At 37.4% G+C, this 14,000-nt stretch overlaps 1 protein-coding gene across 1 annotated transcript; it reads right to left on the reverse strand.

Annotated features, from left to right (window-relative positions):
• Positions 1-196: 196 nt before the first annotated feature.
• On the reverse strand, positions 197-12,212 carry ELOVL7 (ELOVL fatty acid elongase 7). Its single transcript, XM_009894274.1, has 7 exons — positions 11,987-12,212; positions 9,480-9,670; positions 7,026-7,106; positions 6,553-6,609; positions 4,684-4,789; positions 1,687-1,823; positions 197-406 (listed from the first exon to the last, which is right to left on the reverse strand). Exons 1-7 carry the CDS (start codon positions 12,048-12,050, stop codon positions 203-205), a joined length of 840 nt encoding a protein of 279 aa, XP_009892576.1. The 5' UTR covers positions 12,051-12,212; the 3' UTR covers positions 197-202.
• Positions 12,213-14,000: the final 1,788 nt, after the last annotated feature.

Raw genomic sequence — 14,000 nt, forward strand, 5'->3', positions numbered from 1 at the left:
AATCAGAGATCCACACTGCTAGCCCCACTCCCCAAATTCTGAATCCCAAATAACTTACAGTAAAAATACAAATTCTGTTTTGGAAGAAAACATAAAAAATATACACTGTGTAGTGTGTGCACCTAAATATCTTGATTGTCAAGTAGTGCAAGTTTCCACTTTGACATACACACTTCTTTGTTTTTACAGACAAGGATTTGTTTCATTGATCTTTGCTGATCCCATTTTTTGCCATCTTTGGTAGTCTTTGTCCCTTCGTGTAAGCATGGTACCAGAAGTGGAGAAACAAGACTAAAAACAAAAAGCCATATAGCCAAATAATAAACATGAAAATGGGATACTGGTACGGACAATCATCCATGATGTAGATTTGTCCTATATGGCATGTAATCATAATAAACTGGACCTGGAGGAAAAAGGTGAAGACAAGAAAAATACTTTAAAAATAAATGACAGTCTTACTACAGAAGTTTAAAAAGTTTCAGCATAACTTGCATACAGAAAAACAGAAAGCGTGTTTGGGCAGAGGCTTTTTAAAATAAGAGGTACACCTTTAGACCCTCTCTCCCTAGAGTGTTACCCCACAGAAAAACATTATCACAGAGTAAAGAAAGAGAAGCCCTGGGACAAAATGAATTACAAGCAGCACTGAGAAACTCATACTGGGAGAATGGGCGTTTGCCCTGGCCAATTCAGAGAAGAGAACAGCGTTTGACCCATGACAAACAGGAGGCTCCTTTAGAAAAGTTAGCCAGAAAAACAAAAAGGTAACCATTATACGATTAGTGAACATAAATTCCCACCTTCCTTGCACACTAGCATGTGACAAAGGTCAGCAGGTCCCCCCCAAAAAATTTATTGGAGGATTTAAAACAAAGTAATGAATTTCCACATTGAACTACAAGTTAATAATCCACTGGTAGAGCCGCCAAGACAAAAAGACTTTTAGTAAGTTATAAATATTCATGCTAAATTGTGCAAAGTTACACGTGGTTACATGAACTATTCTATTAACACTGTGCTGTGCAAGCAGACAGCCATTACTGCTTCTCCCTGCTCATTTCCCTCCCACATCAGCATCCTTGCTCAGGCCAAACTAATTGTTTAGCCAGAACCTTAATTTTGAAAATTCGGCTATTAAAAACGCTGGGCATGAAAAAGCACCCAGTACAGTAACATTTTGATAGTGATCTAATGCTGATAAAACATAATGTAATTACTGCAAGAGTGCTTTTTAATACTTTGGGTTAGAGAGGTAAATTCTCTAAACAAACATTTTCTATGAAAGAACATACATGAAATGCTAAAGAAATACTTCTTTTCCCCTTTCCTCACTACTAGTCACGTATATTCTGTACATTAATTGTGTTATCAGTGTAAAATACATTCTCATCATTTTTACACAGGCAATTAGTTTTATAAATGTATCTACCAAGTACTGCATAACTGAAAAGCTCATGTGTCTAAATCTGCTATTATAGCAAATGCTGAAGTCAGCAGATTTAAGTATATAATTTAGGGGAGCTCACAACTTTCGTTTTACTCAATTAAAACATGAGTAAACCTTGTACCAGCTGTGACCTACACACATGAACATAACTAAAAGTACAGGTGTATTAATCATCAAGCCTGTTTGCCACAATCAGCTTTCTGAGAGCTGTTTACGTCAAACAGAAAATTACTCACAAGTTGTATAGTTGTCATGTATTTTTTCCACCACAAATATTTATGATAGGCTGGTCCCAAAGAACAGATTCCATAATACGTGTACATGACAACATGGACAATACAGTTCAGCAAAGCATGAAATGTTCCTAAACCACCTGTAAAAAACAAAACATAGTAGCATTATTGCATCAGGTATTTAAAAGCCCCCTCAGGTTATAGTAGTTTATTTTGAGTTGTAATAGAAAAAACACATACCACAAAACCTGCAGACTTTGATTAACCCTCAAGGTATTTAACATAAATTGGGTTGACACTAATTCTGAGGGATCACATCACTTTCCTTTCTCAGAAAAGGGTTACCTAAGCATTTCCAAAACAGCGATAAAACATAGCTGATCTAGTCATCTGCAAAAGGTTTTAGTGGAATTTCTTGTTCTTTGGGTTCTTTTTTATTATTATTATTTATTAAAACATATATATGAGGAAGATGCGGAGAATTTAGTAGAAACAATATTCTTCCCAGTTTAAACCTCTTTTCTAGATACCATGATGAACTTTGCAAAGATCTGGAGGATAAGTAATATTTCTGTCCTCAACACAGATTTCCACATTCCTAGGGACAGAATCACAGTTTCAGACAGTAAGTTTTTGGAACCATGACCTACGTGAGGGTCTCACAAATCCACGGTCCATCTCAAAACCATACTTACCGTGAAAAGAAAATTTAAGGCTAAGTAGCCCCATGTAGGGCACACTCATGACTGAAGCTAGTAAGATACAAACATCTCACAAAGCAAGTAAGGAAATACTTCCTTTTCCATTGCATCAGCTATGGAGTTAGTTGACCCTGCTCAAAGTAAATTTATTTTAAAGAACACAAGAAACTATAAGTAAAAATTATCTAAGAACTGACACAAGGAAAGTATTTTTAGGAGAAATATGAACATGAAGAATACTGAGCATCAGGAAGAAAACAAGATGACATAAAAGCAGACATTTAGCGAGGGAAAAAAGCCAATTTCCTATTAAGAATCATTCAAGTTAAAAATAAAACTTACGTTATGATTTTAGTAGCTCACACTAATGTTCCAGCTTGACAGATCATAATTGCTCCAGCTGTGATTGCAAACTTTCCTTGAAACTTAGTTATTTGTGTTTTTAAAAATAATTTGAGTGTTCTTACAGTTCAAATATACATACTTTTTTTGGCTTGCACAGAGAATATTCAAAAGAAAAAATCCAAATAATTAAAACAGAGGGGAAAAAATAAAAAACCTGATCAATGGTACAAAAAAAAAATATGCTCCAAAAAGCAACGCCATACATAAGCACCATTTTGCAATTTCATGTTAGTATCAGATCAGAGAAAAATCAGCATCTCCATTCAAAGCTGTTGATTTTTTCCAAACAGGTTGAAAACCTTGATCAATGGTACTATTTAGAAGGATGAACAGTAATGAAACTGAATACAAGATAATAGTCAGCAGGACTGAAATTCTTGGAAAAAAATTTGGGTTATCAAACAGAACAATATTTGGAAAGATTAGTATAAAGATACGCAATAGAGTTGCAGGAATAAACACAGCTCTGCATGAGTATGAGGGACTATTATTAGCAGAGGACAAAACAGTTCTTGCACTTTGCTGAAAGTATTTGTCCAATTATCACATGGGAAATTTGACTCTGATGCAAAATCAGAAGCCTGTAGCTGGTATACTGATCCGATGTCCAGATAAAAGGCAGAAAGTTAATCAACTATAAATGGAAACTTTTCAAGGTTGAAGAGGAGGGACTGTTAGTTGCTGGGTTGGTTTTGGTTCGTGGTTTGTTTTGGTTTTGGGGTTTTTTTTGCTAACATATAAACACACTGAACTGTATGCTGAGAAAATTACTTACAATTTCATCATAAACTTAAAATACCAGTTACTCAGCAACATTTAAGAAAGACGTGATCAGGACACCAGCTTCCTAATAACAGAAACTCAACAAATACAGCAGAAGGATATCCTTTTATACAGTAGGAAAATCTGCACACTGAACATGTTCAAAAGATCTCATCTACAAGTCTTCTGAACTGCATCCAGGTATTACTTTTGTATTCATAAAACAGATACTAACAGATCAGACTTAATAAGCAATGCTTCTCTTCATCAATTCATTACCAATTTTCTGTGAGAAAAAAAACATGCCAGAGAACATGAGTAAAGAAACACGTGCAAAACAAACTTATTTCTTGGTAGAAACCTAAAAGAACCCCTATACCCTCCTAGAGGTGGACTCCTAAATGACTGTTCATTTCTCCACTCTGTGCTTATCAGGCTATTCTTATGGCAAGCTGTATTTATTACTGGTGCACACTAATAATATAGCATAGGAAGATGCATGCATGGACACCCGGAGCAGGAAAGGAGAAAGTGAAGGTAAGCTAGAAGTGGACAAAGACTTTCAATTCAGTACAATTCAAGTAAGTTTCATGATAAGAAAATATTTCTGTAGTTTTGTGAAAGCCAAAGTATTAGATGTAAATAAAGCTCAATTATGCTACCTAAAGCCAGTAAAAATAACTACAAGAAAGCCTGAATAATTTCTTAAACAGGCAATAAAAATGAGAGCACAGTCCTCCCTTCCAACTCTGTTCTTACATTTCAGAGGGCCAAATGGCTTTGAAGTCATGTCAACAGAATTATCTGCCTCATATGCATTCCCTAGCACTTCTGATTTTGCAGTCACATCTCTTTTTCATGTAATAATGCGCTTTGCTTATATACACCTCCCTCCTCTGCACCTTTTTTCTCCTTACGAGAAACCAACACTGCACAAAATGCTGTTAAATAGGAAAAATCAGAACTCCCCACCCATTTAAATAATTATGGTGATCTCAGATGTTCCATGAAATACTGCAGACATCTAAATTTAAAAACATTGATGTTTGCAAGATTTTTAATTCTGTTAGTTAAGTATTTTTGTCTAGCATAGTTAACTTTTACTATCAGGAAACATTTCTCTCTCCACTACCTGCAGCAAATTTGACTCCAAACCACCAGGTCCATGGCATGATGGAATGATGAAAGACATGCAGGAATGTAACTTGGTTGTTTTTCTTACGCAGCACAAAAAATATCTGAAACAGATTTTTAATGAACAGAATGTTACAGGAGATAATCAAGCCCAACATACTTACATAAAACTGTATGCATCAGTGCTGGCTACTCACTACTATAGATTTAAAAATTCTTCACAGCTGCAGTCATGAGAGAAGGGAAGCTAAGGCTCTGGATATGCAGACTTGTTTTAAAAAAAAAAGTTAAACCAGGATGTAAAATCCACCTGTGGAGTCTCAAAAGCCAGGGCAAGCTTTGAAAGCAAATGTCCAAGGTTGAGCCATCACCTAATGTGTGCAGCAGTGTAAGATGGACTTGCTTGGATTGAGAAGTATCTAGAAGCATCAGGTTTTACGTTCCCTGAACTACTACAGCAAGGCCATTTGAGAAAATTAACTGAGGGACTAGCAACAGATAGAGACAGTAGAAAATACTAAGTAAGAGAAATAGCACTTTGCCATGGTTTGGGCTGAACCAAACTGAATACTGACTTAGCTACCATTGGAAAAAGGCAAGATTGGACAGAATATAGGTAAGTATTTGTAATCGATATTGACGGGCCACACTTTAAAGGACAGACATTGAGGGAAGTATTAAGGGAATACAGAGCAAGACAACTGTGTGAGGAGAAGTCAGGTCATGTGAAGGGTAGTATCAGATGGCAAGCAAAGGAACACAGAAGAAAAGAAGTCTGCTGCGCCAAGGAAAACATTTGAAAACAGCTGACTTAAATACAACTAATAAATTACTTTTGCAATAAAACCAGAAAGCTGCTGAGAAATGGGAACCTGACTGGGGAGATTGAAACAATTCCCCCCCCCCCCCCCCCCAAAAAAGAATTTTTCAGGCCTAGGACTAATTAAAAAGGAGCAGTCTAATCAGTGGGTAGTAAACATAAATAGAGGACTAAACTTGTTGAGCTTTTGCAGTTTTAGCATTCCTGGCCCTTCCATTGCCATTCCATTTGGCTCAGTCAGTAAGATGTTCTAGTGCTGAATCATGAGCATTTGCAGATAAAAGTTACATGTCTAACTTTGCTGGCCGGGTGTAGAACATCCTAACTGCTCATGAGTCAGCTCCTGAATAACCACTCTCGCGCCCCACACAATCAAGCAAACGACATCGCAGCTGATTCCAACACTCAGAAGCTAGTTCGAGAACATCTAAACCACCCCTACTAGATGTCAGTCTTGAGAGGAAGGGAAGGCAGATGGCTGCTGGTGGTGGGCGAGGTCTGCATTCTGCTCCAATGCAATGCAGCTCAGACTTTCTTTGAAACAAGTTAGAGCGCCAGCCTGATATCAAACATCTATAGTGACCAGGAAGGCATGCAAAGGAATTTAGAGCAGGTAGGTATGGCAATTTATGCTGTATCCAGAGCTGCTGATGCAAACATTCTGAATGTGGAAGATAAAATCTGAAGATGACATGGAAAAAAATTCAACGTGATCACCACTGTTTTTTATCTGCAGTGTGGAGACAAGCATTGCCATAGCGCGTGTTCATGTAGTCAGCTGTTAAACAGACAAGTTGCCAGGGCTTCCTAAGTTTTTAAAGGTGTGTTCTCTCATTAATGTATTTCTTGATAATGAAGGAATGACAGTGTAAATGGACAGTAAGATGAGAAGGGATAATAAGGGTAAACACTTTCACGGTATTCCAATAATCGAAGGTTGGATGGCTAAATAAAGAGCAAAGTATGCTTCTAGCCACCAACAGCACCGATCCTTCTGCTGTGAAAAGGAAACATCACTACTTCTTTTATTAGGCTACAAATACTTACAGTGTCTAATAATTCAATGAACTTGGAAAAGTAGTAAAGCCAACAAGTTCGTACCATCTGCAAGAGTGAAAAACAGAAATTGTCAAATCATAATAGTCATAAATAAGACTAAGCAGCTGCAGGTAAAAATAAGTAACTATATAAAAAGAAAGTATTGGGACAAGTAAGTGATGTCACCATGTTGACAAATATTGAAATGTACTGTTTGATTTTTTTTTTCTTTAAAAACACAAAACATTTAATCCTAAAGGAATTTTAAAACCAAGAAGAACAAGGCAAGAAATACATTGCCTCTTTTTTTTTTTCCCCAAGCAATCAACCCCTCCAGACTACTCACATGCTCTACATTATGCAAGAGGGCATTTCCATTTACTGCATTCCACTCTACAGCAGTGCATTTGGTTGTTCAAAAAGCATTTCCAAAAATAAAGTTAGTGTAGCATAACAATTCAGCTTTACTTTTAGCAACTTACTCGTAGAGCTGTAGGTGACCTCGAGTAGTCAACAATATCGCACCGGAATGAGTACCCCGTGGCCCAACCTGACATAAGAAACTGGAGCAAAGAAAAGGGAAAGGGCAAAGATTTACTTTATGTCTTTTGAGAAATTCATTAATTTTGGATTACTTTCACAATCATTAAGAAGGAGGGGAAAACAATATTAAAAACATGTTGAATCAGCAACCTTGTCAATCATCTACCTCTGTGTGGGCCGGCTACTGTAAAATCCTCTGCTGTTGCAGATTAATGAATTTCTAATTCCAGGACCGCACCTACGGACAAGAACTTTCTTCCTACACCCATTATCTCAGCATTAGTAACCAAAGAGGAGAAACAGCTGCATCTCAAAACCAATGTTAGAAAAGCAACTTACTGTGTAAATCAGACCACAAAACCAAATCAAACATTCTGGATTTTTTTTGTAAATTGTTATCACGGTCAAACATCTTAATACTGAAAAGAAACCAGCACAGCATCTTAATACTGAAATAAAACCAGCGTAACAGAAAAATATGGCTTAATAGCATTAAAGACAAGAGATTAATCAATATGCTCTATATTTTCAGTATCATAGTTACTAAAATTCTACTAAGTTAAACTGCACGATTCAATTAGTCTTTCACTGATAGGAGGGATAGAGTTTTACAGTCAAGAGCACATGCATGACTAAAGGACTATATCTAACAAATGTCATTTAATCTTTTCTCTTGGAATATATTGAAGGTCGGACAAGAACAACATTGTTAATATTACACTTGGCTCATTTCCCTGCCAGCCACTAGGACTACCGCATTTATATCTGTTTATAAAGTGCTTCTCATCCATTGATCATCATCATCATCCACTCATGCACGGTAAGAGATTAAGCTCTTTTAACAGACTGAGGGGTTTAGTCCGTGACGGCAATAGATGTTTAACTTCCTAAAAGAATTAGTTGCTTAAATAAAACAAGATTTGAAACACCACCAAGACAGCACAATCCTTAAGCACCCACCCAGTGGCTTGGATCCAAAGAGGGAAAGAATCAGCTTTTTGCTGGGAGCCAGACAATAGAAGAGATTCAATCTGTTACACTCTATCCATGCATTCTTTCATTAAATTGTAACATGGAGTTCTTGACAGCAGACTAATTGAATAATGCGCTACTGTCAGACACAAAGAGAAGTTTAGTATTTTTTCTTCTTTTTTTTTTCTGAGGGGTATAACCAAACTTTATCACTAAATCACAAAAGGAAGTTTGGTTATTTTGGAAATCAAAGAGTAAATAATAAATGAGTGCATCTTGCCCACCACTTCTAGCTTTCCACACAACAGCCACGACACAGAGCAGCTGCTGCTGCACTACCTGTAGAGCACTGTTAACAGAATTGTTAGGCAGTTCGCTGTAACTCATGATGAAATTTATGCAAATTGAGCTGAAAGAAAAGTATCCTGCCAATTTGGCATGATAATCTGACAACTTTATGCCACACCTGAAATAGCCACACAGCCAGATTTAACACAAAAAGGGTCAGTACTAGCATAGTGGTGTTGCACCAAGCAAATTGATAAGGCTCTCATTCACACAATACTATTGTTAAATAGCTGCACTTAAAAAAAAAACAAAACAAAACTAAAAAAACCCCAACAGACATTAGCTATCTTAAGGTTTAAAAGCTCATTCTAAATTAAAACTTCTATTTATTCTAACCCATTCATCATTATGCATTGTTAGGTCGTTCAACCCATAACCCTATACAACTCAACAGGCTTTCCAGTTTTAAAAGTCTAGCATTTGCTTGGGCTATGAAATATAGCAAAATCTCAACATTCCTATTGAGAAAAAGAACATTTATTATTTCTGGGAGTGGGGAAAAAAAAAAGAAAAAAAAATCAATGCTAAAGATTTTCATGTTGGATTTTTTTTGTTTGTTTTTGTTTTGTTGGTGGGTTTTGTGGTTCTTGGTTTTTGTTTTTTAAGGGTGAAGATCCCCAGATTAGATACTGTTAACTTATGTCATTCAAAAGCCAGATCTAACTGAAGATTATTCTGTAGTAAACATACTCTACAGTGTGTGAAATATCAGTGTTGACTATCATGTAGTAAGACAGAAACAATTGCAACAGACTAAGAAAAAGATGTAGTCTGCTTTACCTGCCACAGCCTGGGGAAATTAAGTAAATTATGAAGATTTTTAATTTTGTAAATTATATATAATTATGCATAAAATATTTTACAATCTCTCTTTCTAGGTATAAATTATTCTCTTTTTTCAAGTATCAGCTCAATCAGTTTAGCATACTGCTTGGAGGAATATAATAAAACAGAATAATAGTTTTTTTGAGAATTGCAGAGTGGGAATTATATTAATAAAATTATTAGAAGTTAGTAAGAGGATACTCAGATACAAAATATACAAACATGTTACAAATAAAAGTAGTACTTACTTCGTAAGTCATATACAAAGAGAGGGCTACCACACTAAAGTTGTAAAATGCCATTATCTGCCTGAGTTCAAAAGGTTTTTTATTTTCCATGAGTTTGGGCCCCAAGGAAGTGACAAAATAAATGTAGGTTCCAATGATAAAGGTTGTTGGAAAAGGTGAAGACATGAGCGGCCAGCCCTCCAGTCTTGGATCTAGAGGAGGGGCGAGAAAAGAAAATTAAATCAGACCTTTCCAGTGCTTATTAGATCATAGAACAGCTACAGAAAGGTACTTAATTCTTAACGGTTTAGGTTTTGCTGTCACTGATCATGTTTCGGAGTCCATTCACCTCAAATCCATACCAACTGGATAACAAGATTTAACACCTGTAGGATTCAACGCTTCTTTTCTCATCGATTCTTCACATATAATGAAGAGGAGACACCTAAGCGACCCGATTTTCGGTCTAGAGCTCTCCTCCATGAACGGGACTCAGAGGGCAGCACAGGTTGGCAACGCCCAAGCAGATCACTGAGGCTGCATCTCCATCTGAGACTTCATTCTTCTGGAGAAGCATGAGCTTTGTTTCACAAGGTCAAGTCACAGATAGGGAGCAGCCCCACTTTTCAAGATCCTTGAACTTTATAAGCAGCATGCATTAGACACGGTAAATATGGGGATTTTAACGTTGGAAGACCTTCTGTCCCATCCGTTGGTATTCATAGCTTAGCACGTGAGGCTTGCCTATTCAGTCCAGACAGGTCACTACTTTCACAGCACTGTAAAACACACTTTCATATTGCAAGCAGCAGAAATGTTGCAATATCCCCTCCAGTTATCCCAGAGAGAAGTATTGCAGAAAGTCCTTCTCCTACGCACATACCGCTCCCTCTCCTCCCTGCAGCTGAGGCTGGCAGGAGCTCCCTTTGAGCTCCACCATGATTCCACTGCATCCTTCTGTGGTTCATCACTGAGTCCCAGCTCACCAAAGACTTCAACATTTCTCCATAAGCAGGAGAATTGACATGAACTGTATCTATTTTTTTTTTTTTAATGTATATTTTTCCAAGTTTTGTAAACTGACTTTTTTTTGGAAGATTCATTTCAGAATGATCCCAAAATTAACTATTGACTCAGTAAACCACTGCTTTCATGGTTCGCTGCTGTATTTTGGTGGTGAAGTTACAGCACTGCAATTTGTTAAGTGTCTATTTAATTCACGTTCAAACGTCTTAAGTCAGTGATTCACCCACAGCATTCAAGTAACATATCACCCATGGGACCCTCTGAAATTGTTTATAGCCACTGGAAGTTTTAAAACAGATTGAGGAGGAAAGCACAATGTAATGCTGCTCACAGCCTGTAGTGTGCCCTGTGCTGATGCCCACAGACCAACAACGATTGTGAACCACAGCACTAGGCACCTGTATGTGTTGCACTGCAAGAGAACCACCAGCTCTTCACAACTGACTGCTTTGTCTGTGTCCAACCCTGTGCACTGATACTACCAAAATTTTCCCATTGGTCTTCCCAACTTGATCCTGAAGAAACCACCTCCAGCCACTGACAGTACACTACAAGATGCCAAATACAAGCAGTGGTAGGCAAGGAGACAAGGAACTCAAAATCTGAAGTTATGGACACTGCAGCAGAAATGCTGCATCACCCAGCTCCATCCCAATCCACTTCACCCTGTGAGTTATACTGGTAAGCCTCCCTTTTCACTTGCATGCTGTGGTTCTACAGAACAAGGGAATTTGTTCTCAGCTACACTGGAAAAAATAAATTACTAATTTTATTAATCAAACTTTAACTGCTTGTCAAGTTTTCCCCAGGAATCTGCTAATCCATGTCACTATGTGCCTAACATAGTGAGGAATGCACAAGGGTGCCACTGCAACAGATGGGTTTTAACCCCAAACTCGAGATCTCTGTCATTTTTTGGTACGCATGCAGAACCACAGAACAACAACATTAAAGCAAAATGTGTTTAATGTCCTCATACCAGCTGCAACAAGAGGCTACCATTCCTTTTAAAAACAGAACTGTGACAGAGTTAATTACTCTGAGGGGTAATTTCAAGATGCTGTAACTTATCAGGGGTTTTATTTCTTTTACTTTGCAAAAGCAAAATAGAGTAACACCATGCACCTAGCTCAATTAACTAATAAAATACCATTGTTCAGTAATGAAAAAGAATTAAACCCTTATGTTCAGTAGCATAAGTAAAATATAAACTATATATTCCCACACACCAGAAACACTTACTGAAGAATTACTGTCTGCACTGTATTTAGTCTGAGGTTATAACCATAAACTAGCTCAGTTTTGCTTTTTTTCCTTTTTTAAAAAGCAGAAACTAGTCTGTTCTTTACAGTTAAAAAAGTCTATATGTAACCTCGCAAGCCTTAAAAATATTTAAAGGAAGACAAAGGTACTTTAAGTTGATAAACAGTATACCTAGAATAGCTACACATTGCTATTCAAAATCATTGAAAGTCAGTAAGTTTTAGATTTAAATGACTCACCGGCATCTTTAATCCATTCGTCATATAGTAGTACAGCCTTTGATGTCAGATTGCTAAGGGCCATTTTCACTTGATTAAAATTTTATAATGCTGCCTGCAGGAAAACAAAACAGAAATATGGATTTTTGTAATTAATAAAATAAAGGTCAATAAAGTGTTTTAGAAAATATTTTCATGAAACAGAATGAAAAAATATAGAGAGGGCTCACAGTGCGCCACATGTGAAATACTGATCAGGGAGCATTAGCTGACCACATCGCACTATGCCTGGTGCTAATTTATAGCTGAGCTGTTATGCGCAACAATATGATTTTGTAATCTCTACATACCAAACAAGGTGCTTTATACCATAAAGCGTTATCTCAAGAAACCATACTGTGGTTAACCGTTACAGTTAAGGAGAAAATATACATAAAGAGCAGCTGCTTAAATTCATTTTTATTGCCATCTCCACTTAATGTCCAAGTCACTGATATGTGAAGAAGTTCAGCTTTGCAACCTTTACTACCAAAAACTTTAATTTTCTAACTAAGAGGTATTTCTGAGGTAGGTGGGAAGGAGGAAAGGTGCCGATACGTCTGCATACTCCTTTTAAACACAATAATTAGCTATGTTATAATTAGTATGCAAATCACACTCTGATGAATCAACTGTTTACACATCAGGATCGTGAAGTGTCATAGTACCACCAGTACTGCCATTAACTCACAAAAATTATCCAGCACATCCAGTTTGCATGCAGCACCACCCACATATGTAAAACTTTTCAAAGAAGTATGCTTAAATGAATACTGATTTTTGCCTCAAAAATCAAGTACTCAGCCTTTCGCTGGCTTCATTCCCCCTAGAAAATACTTTTTTAGAAATCCCAATACATTTGAAGGGTACCTCTCCTATTCCTGCTCAGTGCCTCACTCTGCCATGTAATTTCTCTTCACACCCCTGTGCGATCTTCTTCACACTGTATTCACCTTTGTTAGTCCAGGCTGCAGCACACCTTGATAATCGGCTCCTTTCCTCTGGCTGCCCTTCTGCATCTCCTCCAGGCTAAACAAGCTGTGGGTTTGGAGAGCCAGTTCTGCCCTCATGATGGTAATGCATCTTTCTCCTCAGATCTCCCCACTATCATTTTCTCATTTGCCCTCACCATAACACACCTGCAAAATGATTTCACCCTTATCTCCACTTCTACAAGTACCTCCTGTTCAATGCCATTTCACAGGAGTTTTTAGGCACCTCAAAGTATACTACGCACACCCTTCATCACGAGGTGCAACACAGACAAGTCTGTCTCCATCAGAGTTCATCTGATATACCTCTTCCCAACTGCTACCCATTTGTTTTCTTGCTTGCATTTCTGTCCTGTGTGTCTGTACATCAGAAACCACCATCGATGTGTTGTTCAGAAAATACTCCCTCTGCAAGTCTCTTTAAAGTTCACATTTTCCAGAAATACCATCCTCCAGCATCAGCATTTCCCAATGCAATGTCACTGCCTTTATGCTGACTGTTTTCACCAGGCCCATGTTCGTATTACATTTGCTACAAAGCTCTATGTTTATAAAGGTGCTGGCAAAATCTGAAGAAGCAGAGGACATCCTCTTCCTTTTTTTCAGTGGCCTTCTTCCTTTTGGCACTAGCGATCCCACAAGAGAAAAGACCTTTAAGGTCAGAGACAAATTATAAATATCCCTGCCATCTTGCTCCGTAAAACAAACTATGGATGATATCAAGCATTTTAGACCCAACCCTGTCTTTAACACCAGATACCTCAGATTGTCTGGCTATGTCAACCAGGCAACTCAGCTACAACTAACTGGTGCTGGAGGAAGTGTTAAAAGGCTGTATTTTATAAATGATTATTTTATTAAAATAGTTAGATTGATTACAAACAGTTATCCTTAAAATCCAGTATTCTGCCCATTTCAGTCTCATGAGAACAGTCCATCAAGAGACAAGTATGGCAAACAGGAGGTGCCTTGTTTAGCGGTTATAACAATATTCTACCAAAGCC

This window comes from Charadrius vociferus, unplaced genomic scaffold (genome assembly GCF_000708025.1).
Source record: "Charadrius vociferus isolate BGI_N301 unplaced genomic scaffold, ASM70802v2 scaffold731, whole genome shotgun sequence".
NCBI lineage: Eukaryota > Metazoa > Chordata > Aves > Charadriiformes > Charadriidae > Charadrius > Charadrius vociferus.